At 42.1% G+C, this 14,667-nt stretch overlaps 1 protein-coding gene across 1 annotated transcript; it reads left to right on the forward strand.

Moving 5' to 3' along the window:
* The first annotated feature begins 313 nt into the window (after positions 1-313).
* Positions 314-12,345, forward strand: LOC138841268 (sprouty-related, EVH1 domain-containing protein 1-like). The gene is made up of 5 exons (XM_070041952.1): positions 314-477; positions 2,791-2,840; positions 5,702-5,860; positions 7,409-7,510; positions 9,293-12,345. The coding sequence occupies exons 1-5, from the start codon at positions 324-326 to the stop codon at positions 9,941-9,943; spliced, it is 1,116 nt and encodes a 371-aa protein (XP_069898053.1). The 5' UTR covers positions 314-323; the 3' UTR covers positions 9,944-12,345.
* Positions 12,346-14,667: the final 2,322 nt, after the last annotated feature.

Consider the following 14,667-nt stretch of genomic DNA (forward strand, 5'->3'; position numbering starts at 1 on the left):
ACAAGTGTGGAAGGTTTTGGGGAAGCAGGGAGTGAAGAAATAAAATGTTTATTACCAGATTCCCCTCCCCCCTCTATTTTTCTTAGAAATATTGTGTGCAGTAGAAGTGTGCATTTTTGAAATGACAATGTGATAAACATTATGTTCACAACTTGCATGTGACCACATCTTAAATCATTTTAATGTGTGGCATTGTGAAGTAGATTAAGACTTTTGTATTAATAAATTTATTTTTTAAATACTCATTACTATTTTTATTAGATGATTTTGATTTATGTATATTAACTTCAGCATTTGACTTTTGGCAGGTGGTTTTGGAATGTATGCTTAAAAAAGACCTCATTTATAATAAGGTCACTCCCACATTTCACCACTGGAAGATCGATGACAAGAAGTTCGGCCTCACCTTTCAAAGTCCTGCTGATGCTAGGGCTTTTGATAGAGGCATTCGGAGAGCTATAGAGGATATTTCTCAAGGTAGGAGTTTTCAAAAATACTTTTTGAAGGGCTAGGAATGTGGTTTAGTGGTAGAGTGTTTGCCTAGCCTGCACAAAGCCCTGGGTTCAATTCCTCAGTACCACATAAACAGAAAAGGCTGGAAGCGGCACTTTGCCTGAAGTGGTAGAGTACCAGCCTTGAGCAAAAGAGGCTTAGGGACAGCGTCCAGGCCCCAAGTTCAAGCCCCAGGACTGCCATGAATAAATAAATAAATAAATAATGTTTGAATAGTCTTACATATATAGATACATTAATATATATGTATATTAATTAAAAGCTACCTTTCTTAAATGTTGACGCACAGCAATTTTAAAAAGTCAGCTTTTGTGTTAGTGGCCAGACTTTGAAAGCTCACAGTGAGTAAAGCTAAAGTTGTGAGCTCTTAGCCCACTTTGTAATTCTCAAATCACTGTCAGTCTACACCGCTTGCATGTGTCATCATGAAGCATCTGCCAGGAACCTGCAACTGAGTATCTCAGAGTCTGAAGCAGAGGGAACATGAAGGTAGAGTTGTCGAGTCCCAGTGAGGTGTGCTGTTACATCAGTCACGCCGCCGCCTCCTCCTCCTCTTCCTCCTCCAGGATTAGACAGAAACTTAGAATGTGCAAATTGCGTGGACACTACCTATTTACTGACAAAACTACTTGTTCACCTGTTCCTTTATAAATATGACTAATCCTAAGGCATCTAGAGTCTAGATGGAGGAAGTTTATTTTCAGATAAGACTGGCCTAATGCTTATTTAGGCAAAAAGAAATAACCAATTTTTTTTTGGGGGGGGGTGGGGGTGTCCGGTCGTGGGCCTGAACTCTGAGCCTGGGTGCTGTCCCTCAGCTCTTCAGCTCAAGGCTAGCACTCTACCACTTGAGCCACAGCACCACTTTCAGCTTTTTTCTTTTTGCTTATATGGTGCTGAGGAATCAAACTCAGGGCCTCATGCATGCAAGGCAAGCGCTCTACCACTGAACCACCTTCCCAGCCCAGAAATCACTATTTCTATAAAGGGAGAAACAGTTGAGCTTTGATTTCTTTCTAATGAAGAAAGTATGTTTATATAAGTAGCACTAGCTATATATATAAAGTAACCGCGAGTCAAGGTTTGTTAGCCAGGCAAGGTGGTGCTTATCTGTAATCCCAGTATTTGGGAGATTAAGGCAGATAGATTGTGAATTTGAGGTCCACCCAGGCTCCATATGAGACCCTGTGAAGAAAGAAGGGAAGGAGGAAGGCAGCAAAGTTGAGTGAGATGCATTATGCTTTATTTTTCCAGATCGCATTTTATAGGAAAATTAAGAAATGAACACCTTGTAAAATAAATCATAGTTAAAAATGTGGAAATGCTTAGTACAAATGTTTTGATAGTACATGAAACTGCTGAATAATTTCTTTTAGCTACTTTGTTTTTTTGTATTTGTTTTTGTTCGTTGTGGGGCTTTTAGCTACTTTGTAAGCGCAGCACTTGGTAAACAAGCGGTCTTTGGTTTTTAACTTGGGAGATTTTTCACAAAATGTCACAAGGAGGAACAGTCTCTTTAGATGAGGCTCCTGTGGGGGTGTCTGGCCGGAGGCTGTGGAGGTGGAGGGACTGCCCTGCCCCGCCCCACACCAGGCATCCACACCTTCCAAAAGCTCCAAGGAAGTCCAGAAGCGGTAGAGAATTGTAGTATGCTCAAACGATTAACTTGAATTTGAAAAAAAAATTGATAGACAAATGGACATGAATCCTAGGGGTTATGTGTATGTGTACATACTATAATACCGGGGGGCCTTGTACTCTTGCTTGACTTTTTCACTTAAGACTGGTACCACTGGGCTGGGAAGGTGGCTCAGTGGTAGAGCACTTGCCTTGCATGCATGAGGCCCTGGGTTCCATTCCTCAGCACCACATAAGCTGAAAAAGCAAAGTGGCGCTGTGGCTCAAGTGGTAGAATGTTAGCCTTGAGCTGAAGAGCTGAGGGACAGTACCCAGGCCCAAAGTTCAGGCCTCACACCGACAAAAAAAAACCAAAAACTGGTACCACTTATCACAGCTACACTTTAGCCTTTTTGCTGGTTAACTGGAGATAAAGTCTCTTGAATTGTCTACTTTGAACCTTGATCCTCAGATCTCATCCTGTTGAGTAAAATTATAGATGTAAGCTACTAGCGCCTGGCTTGAATCCTAAGATTCTTGAGCAGTGGTTCTGGTATAGTAATCTTGGCTGATGCCCTGTGCCTCACTTTCACAAGATGGTGAGGAATATTAAAATCTAAGGCCTAAAATTTGTGTGCTTAACTTTGATCTGTTTCCTAGGGTGCCCACCATCGAAAAACGAAACTGAAGGGACAGAAGATGACTTACAAGTAAGTAGTGTGGCTTGAAAGGAATTTCTAAACAGGAGGAATCTCGGGAAGTCATTAGGCTTCATAAATAAACAACTTGTAAACTGAGGAATTAGATTACAGGCTGTGTAGCTGCACTCTGCAGGGCAGGCCGAGGGGACGCGGCAGTGCCATTCCAGCAGCCCTCACTCCTCCCTCACTCCACGTGTGCTGCGGTAAAGGAGCGGCACATCTGGAACACAGCTCCAGCTACCTCTGGGGGCACTTGATGGTGCAGGCACCACACTTCCAAGGCAGAATGAAGTTAACCCCAGGAACACCCTTCCCCAGGGGGAATACAAGGGAAAGTCACAGAAGAGGAAGGCAGCATGCTGATAAGCATGTGGACACCTTTGCATTTAGTTCACTGGTGACCCACAGGCTGTATAAATCAAGGTAAACTAGTAGTTTTAGTTACCACATGATCAAAGGTTTTTAAAATGCTTCTTGTCCATGCTGTGTCTATCTGAAAATGACAGGTTGATGCCCTGCTGAGAAAATGCAAATTAGTATATATTTGTCTACAACGCAGTTGTTACCATTTGTATTTTTTTTAATAAAACCATATGGAGGGGGCTGGGAAGGTGGCTCAGTGGTAGAGCGCTTCCCTTGCATGCCTGAGGCCCTGGGTTCAATTCCTCAGCACCACATAAGAAAAAAGCCGGGAGTGGCGCTGTGGTTCAAGTGGTAGAGGGCTAGCCTTGAGCTGAAGAGCTGAGGGACAGCGCCCAGGCACAGAGTTCAGGTCCATGACCGGACCCCCCCCCAAAAAAAAAGACAAAAAAACATATGGAAACATTCACTGCCTGTTGACCTAGTGAATTTGTAGTGGTATATATCAGAGACAGAGATATTTGAAAATATTTATGTGTGGATTTGATGTATATTTATGTGTGTATATATTATTGGATTAAAGATAAGGAACTTCATAAACTAGCTAAGAGCAGGATAACAGGGATAGTTTTTAAACATACCCCTGTTAGGCAACCATTGAAAAATGCATTTTTTACAAATGTGCTTGTCATATACTGAGCAGTACTTGTAAAACAAAAATGGTTTGGTGGTTTCCTCATAATCTGTTTCCCCCTACACACAAACATGTAAATATGTAGCTATATTTTCTATATCCTTAAATACATCTCTGCACTTTTTTTTTTTTTTTTTTTTGGTCGGTCATGGGGCCTGCATGCTGGGCCTGGGCGCTGTCTCTCAGCTCTTCAGCTCAAGGCATAGTGCTCTACCACTAGAACCACAGTGCCACTTCTGGGTTTTTCTGCTTATGTGGTGCTGAGGAATCGAACCCAGGGCCTCATGCATCAAGGCAAGCACTCTACCACTGAGCCATCTTCCCAGCCCAGTAGAAGGATCTTGAGTTCAAGGTCCTGAGCTACATACAACCTGGGGTGCATTAGCTAGACTCCGTCTCCAAAGAACAAAACAGGAAGGAAGAAAAATCTAAGCAAACCCAGTACAGTGATGTAACCCAGTGTTTGATTGTGGTGACTTGGGTTATTCTAGTTATAGTACGTAAATTCAGCAGTAACACTTTATTTTAAGAATCAAGCCGGGTGTCAGTAGCTCATGCATGTAATCCTAGCTACTCAAGAGGCTGAGATCTGAGGATCGAGGTTCAAAACCAGCCCGGGCAGGAAAGTCCATGAGACTCTTATCTCCAATAAACCACTAGAAAACTGGAAGTGATGCTGTGGCTCAAGCAGTAGAGTGCTCGCCTTGAGCTGAAGAGCTGAGGGACAGCGCTCAGGCCCAGAGTTCAAGCACCATGACCCACCAAAAAAAAAAAAAAAAGAATAGTGCTAAAAGCCATCTTAGTAAAATGCATGAGAACTTTTGAAAACATTTACTTTGTTGCTAACCATTTTAAGCATCTAAAAGCAGTGTTTTTCGGGGAGCCGTCACTGGGGTTTGAATGAGGGCTCACATACCCTCGGCAGGTGCTACATTACTTGAGCCATGCCCTATCTCTTTCCATCTTAGTTATCTCTTAGGGTCTTGTTTTGTTGTTGTCATCAGGCTGGCCTTGTACTGAGATCTTCCTTTCTCCAAGTCCTTATTGCTAGGATTACAGGTACATATCAACACTCCTGAAATTATTTGTTGAGATAGATAGCTATGTGGCATGATGGCCTTCCATTTCTTCCTAAGTTATTTTCAACATGGAAGTCAATTCTGCTTATAAAGTTGGTTTTTGTCTTCCCTGCTGTTTTCTGTTGGCATGGTTGCCTAGTCATGTACACTTGAGCTTAGGGATTGTTATTTATGGTGTCACTGGTGGTGATGTATACTTGCCAAACATTCAGGTAGGGGTGTGTGTGTGTGCGTATGCGTGTGTGTGTGTGTGTGTGTGTGTGTGCGCGTGTGCGCGCCAAACATTCAGGTAGGGGTGTGTGTGTGTGTGTGTGTGTGTGTGTGTGTGTGTGTGTGTGTGTGTGTGCGTGTGTACATGAAGTCAGGGCCAGGACACTGTCTCCCAGCCTTTTGCTCTTTTTTGGGGGGTCCGGTTGTGGGGCCTGAACTCTGGGCCTGGGCACTGTCCCTCAGCTCTTCAGCTCAAGGCTAGCACTCTACCACTTGAGCCACAGCGCCACTTCCGGCTTTTTTCTTTTTGCTTATATGGTGCTGAGGAATCGAACCCAGGGCCTCAGGTATGCAAGGCAAGCGCTCTACCACTGAGCCACCTTCCTAGCCCAACTTCCAGTTTTTTTGAACTAAGAGTCTCACAGACTTTGCTGCCTAGGTTATAGACATTGATGCCCCCTTAAGTAGCTTATTCTGTTGGACTTTTTGTCTGATAAGTAATTAAAGTTGATGGTTGTTTCCATTAGGCAACTGAAGAAGACACTTGTAGTTCTCTGGTGAAAGATCACCTTTTTCCACAAGAGACGGTTGTCACCAGTGACCCCTACAGAAGCTCCAGTGTGAGACCGTCTCCCCTTGAAGACCTGAGCGCCAGGAGGGCGTACTTGCAAAGCCAAGGCAGTCAGGTGAGAAGAAGGTGTTTCCACCAGTGGCCACATGTGGGACTGCATACATTAGAGGAAGGCATTGCACCCTCTCCCCTTTGCCAAATCAAATAAACGGCCACAGACGGCAAGGAAGCTGGAAGAAAATGATTGTCAGGGGATCGAATCCAGAGTGTGGCAGCAAAGGAGGACCATGAACGCCTGTGTGGCCACACCGTGTAGACCTTAAATTTGACTTGAAATTTTATGGTGGCAAAGCCATAAATGGGAAATGCACTTGGCAACATTTTCATCATTTAAGGGTATATCAGGGAAAGCTAGACTTTTTTTTTTTTTTTTTTTTAAGAAAAACACATGTCATTACCAAATTGAATCATTTAGGTACAGATGCTAAAACCTTCATGCCACACAAAGAATATAGGTTAAATATTCCACATTTTAGTTATCTGGCCAAAGTAGTAGATGTCATTATGGTTTGTTTTTTGTTTTTTGTATTTTCCGTTGTGGGCTTGAACTCTGGGCCTGGATGCTGTCTCTTAGCTCATCAAATCAAGGCTAGCATTCTACCTTTTGAGTACCACTTCCAGTTTTCTAGTGGTTTTATTGGAGATAAGAGTCTCGAGGCCTTTCCTGCCCGGCTGGATTTGAACCATGATCCTCAAATCTCAGCCTCCTGAGTAGCTAGGATGATAAGCATGGGCCACCAGTACCTGCTTCCTTAGAGTTTTTTAAAAGGTGTAATTCACATATCCATACACACGTATATTGTGTAGCCCCATCTGTGTTAGCTCTGTGATCCTCTGGTCTCAAATCCTGAAGGCCACCACACAGCTCCAGGATCACCTTCTAGAACTGACTTGGGGATCTTGCAGTTGTCCTCACTATTGCATTCCAGAGCATTTTCATCACTCCCTGTATACTGCAAGTATCAGTGGCCTCACACCCGCCGTGGCTACTGAGCCACCCGGTCCAGGCTCGCTCCTCTTTGTGGTTGAAGAATATTCTGTTAGCCCTGTATGGAAGGTTTTTCTTCCTGATTACTACATTTCATTTATAAAATCATAGGTACTTGGATTGCTTCTACTGTCTTGGCTGCATAATACTTGGTAAATCTTAAGTGTTTAAGATCTATCTAAATTATTTCTTTCCCCGAAAAATAAAATGAGGGAGGAAATGACTCCATGCTTTTTTCTTTTTTTGGGTCCAGTCGTGGGGCTTGAACTCTGGGCCTGGGCATGTCCCTCAGTTCTTCAGCTCAAAATAAGCACTCTACCACTTGAGCCACTGCACCACTTTTGGTTTTCTGGTGGTTAGTTGGAGATGAGAGTCTCACAGACTTTCCTGCCCTGGCCGGCTTTGAACCGTGATCCTCAGATCTCAGCCTCCTGAGTAGCTAAGATTACAGGCTTGAGCCACCAGCACCCTGTTCTAGGCTTTTTATAAAAACCATTTTTGAAAAACCTTCACAATCAGTAGATAGGTACTGAAGTTTTGGAATGTGCACCTCGTATGATTAAAAGTAAGAAATTCAGTATATGTCACTTAATGTAGACATTGTTTATATTTTAGATAACATTTGGCCAACCAGGACTAGATATTCAGAGCAGAAGTATGGAATATGTACAACGGCAAATATCTAAGGAATGTGGAAGCCTTAAGTCCCAGAACAGGGTAAGTAATACTGATTTGTCTTCTGATACGGAATGTAGCTCATCAACACAAAGGTGAAGATTTCCAAACATGTAATTGTCCATATAGTTGAACAATACTAGTACATTTCTCTCTCTCTCTCTCTCTCTCTCTCTCTCTCTCTCTCTCTCTCTCTCTCTCTCTCTCTCTCTCTCTCTCTCTCTCTCTTTATATATATATATTTGCTGAATATGATACTTTTAAACCATGTTACTTAAAACTCCATCTAACTTCTTTTGTGGGCTTTGTTTTGTTTTTTGGCCAGTCCTGGGCTTGAACTCTGGGCCTGGGTGCTGTTTTTACTCCTGAGCTCCTTTTACTCTAGGCTAGCGTTCTGCCCCTTGAGCCATAGCACCACTTCCAGCTTTTTCTGTTTTCTGTGCTTAGAGATAAGCATCTCACAGACTTTCCTGCTCAGGCCAGCTTTGACCTGCACTCCTCCAATCTCAGCCTCCTGAGTAGCTGTGATTACTGTGTGAGCCAGGATTACAGGTGTGAGGTACTGGTGCCTGGCTCCATTTAACTTCTTTTTGAAGTCTGTATTTATCACTAGATATAATTGAAGGGAATGTCTATTGTTATTCATTCCTGGACTACATCCATTTGCCCCTGCCCCAGACCTGGCCTTTAAGCCCCATTCCAGTGCAACATTCATGTATTAAGGCGCCAATTATAGTGGCATTCTTCTTCTTGGCACCAAACTGTGTATTTGTCCTAATTCTCTCGAGAAACAGAACCTATAAGTTGCATAGAAAAGAGTTCTTCTATTTTAATGTTTTTGTTGTTTGTTTGCTGGTCGTGGGGCTTGAACTCAAGGCCTGGGTGGTGCTGTCCCTGAGCTCTTCAGCTCAAGGGAAGCACTCTATCACTTTGAGACACAGCACCACTACCAGTTTTCTAATGGTTAATTGGAGATAAGAGTTTCACTGAATTTACTGCCATGGCTGGCTTTGAACCATCATCCTCAGCTCCTAGCCTCCTGAATAGCTAGGATTACAGGTGTGAGCCACCAGCACCTAGCTTATTTTAATTCTTAGGAGCAGAATTTATGGACCAAAAAGTATAGTAGACTAAAAATAAATCTGATGATCCTCCAAAAGTATTTAGGTTGGAGGAATCCTTGAAGTCCATAAATGTACTAATGAAGTAAAAAAAGACTGGTGACAGAATTAAGGATCTTTAGGTAGAATTACTTTGGACTATCCAGGTGTGCAAAATGTGTAATCACTCTGGTGAGAGGGAAGCAGGGTGTTGGTGTTAGGAGGTATGACTACAGAAACAAGGGGCCCGTTTGTGCAAGGAAGGAAACAGGACCCAACACGTGCAGTCCTTTCCCGAGACGGGACAAGGCAGGGGAAAGGGGTGCTCCCTGCACACGGCTTCCAGAAGAAAGCAGCTCTCTTCCACCTGGACCTGAGCCATGTGAAGCAAAAGTGTTCTTCTCAGGAGTTGGCCGTGCCATAGCAGAGTGTAAATCCAGAATCTGCAGGGTAAGCCTTGAGCCTGGGCCTCCAGACTCATGCCCGCGGGCAGAGCTCTGTCTTGTTCTGGGGAGATCACTTGGATCAGGTCCACCATGGAAGGTTCTGTGCTTCTCATAGCCCCTGAGCTAACATGTTAGTCTCACCCCCAAATACAAAGTCATCCCGAAGACTCTGAAAAAATAACCTGAGCAGTGTCCCTCTGCCAGATTGACACATAGAACTCACCGTCATAATTGTACTGTGTGGATGTTTACTGGAGTTCCATCACTTTGCTTTTTAGGTTCCTTTGAAATCAATCAGACATGTCAGCTTTCAAGATGAGGATGAGATTGTGAGAATAAACCCTCGAGATATCTTAATCCGCCGGTATGCGGACTACAGGCACCCTGACATGTGGAAAAGTGACCTGGAGAGAGACGATGCTGAGGCCAATGTGCAGTTTTCTAAGCCAGACAGTAAAAAAACAGACTATCTCTACTCTTGTGGGGATGAGACTAAGTTAAATTCACTCAAAGACTCTGTGGTATTTAAGACACAGCCTTCCTCATTAAAATTTAAGAAGTCAAAGCGAAGGAAAGAGGATGGTGAGCGTTCTCGCTGCGTCTACTGCCAGGAAAGGTTTAATCATGAAGAGAACGGCAGGGGGGGGTGCCAGGATGCTCCGGATCCCGTAAAGAGATGCATCTATCAAGTTAGTTGCATGCTCTGTGCAGAGAGCATGCTATACCACTGTATGTCAGACTCGGAGGGAGATTTTTCTGACCCCTGCTCGTGTGACATGAGCGATGACAAGTTCTGCTTGCGATGGTTAGCCCTGGTAGCGCTGTCTTTCCTTGTCCCGTGTATGTGCTGCTATGTCCCTTTGAGAATGTGCCATCGCTGTGGTGAGGCGTGTGGCTGCTGTGGTGGGAAGCACAAGGCTGCTGGATGAAGCGAGCCTGGGCCCGGCTGAGCTTAAAATCTTTGTTTCCAGGAATTAGCTTACTTGGATTTGGGAAGCTTTCGGCAAGCACCATGCACACTTGCCTGGCGTCCGTGGGCCGCTCGCAGGGAAGCGGAACTCGTCAGTTCTCGGTATTTTACAGACACTGGCCGTGCCTAACTTTCCCCTTGGGCGCATGGCTTGTTTTGTTACAGGTACAGAGTATTTGCTGAAGGAAAACATTTCTGGTTATTGGCTACTAAAAAGTCAGCATAAAATATGATCCGACTAAAAGGGATTGCTTTTTGGCATTTTTGTGTATTTATGCATTAGGTGACAGAACTTGTAAAGGTTCGAATTCATTAGGACACAAACTAAACAGTGCTAGAGACAGTTGATTTCATCTAAGAAAAGTTAACACTTGGAAATTACAAGAAGTTAAACAAGTGCAACTAAATCATTCGTTGTTTTTTGAGAGCAGTTTTATGTATAAAATAACAAATGTTTATATTTAACTAAATGTAAGGTACGAATTATTACATATTAAACTTTTCTTGCCCTTCCTAGTTCTGGAGTAGATACATATCTACTGTCACATTCCATATATTTTGAATATTTAACTCATTTAGTTAATAACATTTTTATTCCATATAAAGGATTGGATATTTTCATCATTTCTCTTTGGCTACAATTTATATTGAGTTATATCTGTACATTCTGGTAATCGAAAATCCTTAAAAATATTCTCATCGCCTTGAGTGACCAACTTTTTTTTAAAGCACAGATGTAATTGTCTAATGTTCTGATGGGACGTAACACTTATTTTTATATAAAGAGACTGAATAAACAGGAAAAGGTGAGGGTTTTTTTTTTTTTTTAGATGTTTGGGTTTTTTTGTGGTTTTCAACCAGCAAGTTGTTTTCTCAGTTTCCTCCTTCAGGAGATGCTGTGTTAGACAAGGTAGAGCGTGGACCAGCAGTGGTCGCCTGTGGGACCGATTTCTCTCTGTGGCCTCCAGCGGCTGCTCTGCCAGGCCTGCGCCACTGCTCCACTCAACTCAGTCCTCACAGCCTACCGTAAGAAGTTTGCTCAGTGATATAAATGGCATTTTCTTTTTATTTAAACTGGCCAAAAGCAAATTTAATTTGTGGTAATATGTGTGCTAAACTATCCCAAGAAAGTATTTAATCCAACGTTGTGAATGGAATCGCCGATACATACAAATTTTATTTCTTTGGCAGAACATTTGTGTTACTGGACATTTAATTTGCAAGTAGATAGAATACGTAGTCCAACAAACCATTTCAAATACCCTGAGGTCAAATTGCCTGTTGTGTTGTGTTTTTTTTCCTAATACCCTGAGGTCAAATTGCCTGTTGTGTTGTGTTTTTTTTTCCTTCTTCAAACTGTTACATTAAAACTCTACCCAAGTCCCAAGTAAGGGATTCTTTCAGAATATCGCCTTAGAGCGATCAAGTTGAGAGGTGTGCCTTTTTTTTAATGGCTTAAAGTTTCAGAGGTGATAGAAATGAAAATCACACTACCAATTGGAAGCTCATTTTCTATGCAGCTTTTTAAATGTCATTTAGATACCATTCAGTGTCCATACCACACTTAAGCTTGTGTTTGCTTCCTCCTTTTGCCCTGATCAAGAACAATGTATATAACACTATCTGTCTGTAAAATACTTTTTTTTAAGAAAGCGTTTATATTTATATGACAGCTTGAACTGACAACATTGTGTATATAGATCATCTTGGAGTATTATTTCACATTGAAAAGAAGAAAAATATATTGATAACTATAGATGTTATGAAGAAGAGGTTATTTCTAGTTTTGTACTAAAAATCAATTGGATGAACTAAATCCCAAACAGGACACATTGTAGCAGCAGTTTTATGTCTTATTTTTACTGTTTATATATTTGAACGCTGCTACACCCAGTGATCTTCATTCCTGAAGTTTTCAACTAAAAGTTGGTGTCCTAGAATAGACTGTAAACTTTCAAAATTCCTCTTCATTGGTGAGACGGAAATACCGGTTTTCCTTGTGAATGAATATCCATAGTTGTAAGTGGAAGTTTATGATTCAGATTGGAACAAGTTGTGAATAACTAAGAGAAAAGCTTGCTGGCCATGTGGGGAAATCCTGCGGGAGGAGCTGTGTAGACACTTTGAGGAGAACAAAGCTAATCGTTTCTTCTATCAAGCACTAATCAATATAGTGCACTCCTGGTTCTGTACTGTACTTTATATAAAACATATATGCTTTAATATTTTAATGTTTGTGCATTAATATTTTCAATTTGTTTAACCACTGTGCTGCTAAGATTTCTGCTGTCCCATTCCCATTTTTTTTCCTTTACAATTTAAAATGACTTTCTTCATTAAAAACTACGGTGATAAAAATTGTTTTTATTTCACCTTGGATCTTGATCTTTAACATACCCGATTTTCACATCAGCCTAGAAAACTAACTGATGATATAATGTATGAATCTGCCCATGGAACTTTTCTCTTGAGTAAATGAGAAATCCTAAGGGAAAACAATGGAAAGCTGAGCTCTCTGCGTCTTGGATGTGTGTATACTAGATTCAGGAGCATTTTCTCCTTTGTACAGATTTGGTACTGCCATTTGGCGTTTCCTCAAGACTTTTGTGTCTGAATCTTTTGTAAGCAAAGGGATCAAAAAAATAAAACAGTGAAAGTACAAGTGAAAATTGAAAATGAAGTCATCTGACTGGCACGACCAAGAAGAGTGCCACAGGGGTGTCACTGAGAATTGATCTTTCCGGGAGGTTTTCCCCTGCTCCTGCTGTCCAGGGGCATTGTTTGACTTGGGGAGGAAACGCACATGGGGCCCCAGCACCCCCTACTGGTCAGCTTGGGGAGCAGGGCCGGGAGGTGGCCTGGCATGGGTGGGGTGGGGGTGGGGGTGTTCCCCCACCGGGCCCAGAGTTCTGGGAGGGTGAGGTCCCTCCTCCCAGGAAGGCTTAAAGCAAGTGGAAAAAGATGCTTTCCTCTTTGGCGTCTTGTTGGTGGCTGAAAGATTTTAAGCACTTTTTTCTTACACATCCTGTTCTAGAACATTTATTGATACTTGGAACTGGCAATCAAACCTAATGAGTATATTGAGGCATTTTTTATAGAGCAAAAGCCATTACCAAAATGGTATATACTTACTTTCCTTCCCATTGCCAGTCAGGGAGATTTAAAATAAAAAAAAAAAAACAACACACAGACACTCGTGTCTTTTATCACGAAAACTTTTAAGAGTTGTGTATGTTTCTGAGATGGTGGGGTGGGACCTGGGATTTAAAGGGTAAAACTTGAAACTACCTATTTTCATTGGTTGTTCAGCAGTGCCTAAAATGAGCTTTTACAGTAATGCAAATGCACTTTGACCTCGTGTGTTCAGTGCCATCTTGGGTAAGTCCTGTATTCTCTTCTTCCTCCCTGATGAGTGTATCCAATCTCCAGAGTGCAGGACAGCACACACTCCTCTGGACAGATAAAGAACTTTAAGGATGTGTTTCTCATGCTGAAATTTAAGTTTTCTGATTACACTTTGAAAAATGTGTGTTTAAGATTAGTTTTTCATTGTTGCAAAGGTACGTCCTGCACATGATGCAACAGTTACTACATAAAAATTTGTGAACACTTTAGTTATCTGAAAAGAACAGATTCTTACTTCTCTACTCTTCTAAGTATAAGGGGAAAGCACTAGAAATTTGCATTATTGCTGTACTTTAAGTCTGTCAATCACCTTAAGGTGTTTTATGGTGAACCATTTTTAAGAGCTGTCTTCCTTTTTTTTAAGAGACACTATGGGAAGTGATTTATATAAACCAAAAGGAACAGCAAGTGCTTTAACATAGTTTGCCTAGCAGCCAAGTGGTTATAAAAACTCGCATATGCTTTGGTACACTGAAAATATTAGCCATGTTCCTGGGAGCTTACATTGCATAAGTTGTGAGTTTGGAGGTTTTTCAAGAACTTGGAAAGCCTTTGTATTACAGATGTGCACGTGGAAACATGTGTGGTGGCATCCGCTTTCTGTTCCCTCCACTCGAAAGTGCCTCGTTTGTACATTACTCTGTGAAAAGCCTGATGCTTGCTTTCTAATGAGCAGTGAGAAATTGTTTAACTCATGTCATGTATCCTATAGTTAACCAGCTTGATAGTACTGAGTATATAATGTAAATACGCATATAGAAATTTGTAACTGTTTTTGTTACACCATATCCATGTAATTGGACATATCAGATGGTATCATAAGAATTTGTTTTAATGATTTTACTGCCCTGGAATTACCTGATTAAACCTATCATGAAACATAAAAGGACTTTTTCTTCCTTTTTTAGAATACGTCAAGGTATTGCATGAAGATGATTACTGGGGGAGGGCATGGCAATGGGAATGGATGCCTTTAAACAAAAATCCCTGTGGAACCCGGGTGCCGGTGGCTCATGCCTGTAACCCTAGCTACTGAGGAGGCTGAGATCGGAGGACCACGGTTCAAAGCCAGCCTGGGCAGGAAAGTCCGTGAGACTCTTATCTCCAATAAACCACCAGAAAACCAGACTCAGTAGCGCGCTCGCCTTGAGCTGAAGAGCACAGGGACAGCATCCAGGCCCAGAGTTCAAGCCCCACGACCAGCCAAAAAAAAAAAATCCCTGTCTGCTGCTTCCTTGTTGGATCCAGATTTTTTTTCTTTTTAGCTTGTTACTTAGT

Source organism: Dipodomys merriami, unplaced genomic scaffold (genome assembly GCF_024711535.1).
Source record: "Dipodomys merriami isolate MVZ:Mamm:240054 unplaced genomic scaffold, mDipMer1.0.p SCAF_3100, whole genome shotgun sequence".
Classification (NCBI taxonomy): Eukaryota; Metazoa; Chordata; class Mammalia; order Rodentia; family Heteromyidae; genus Dipodomys; species Dipodomys merriami.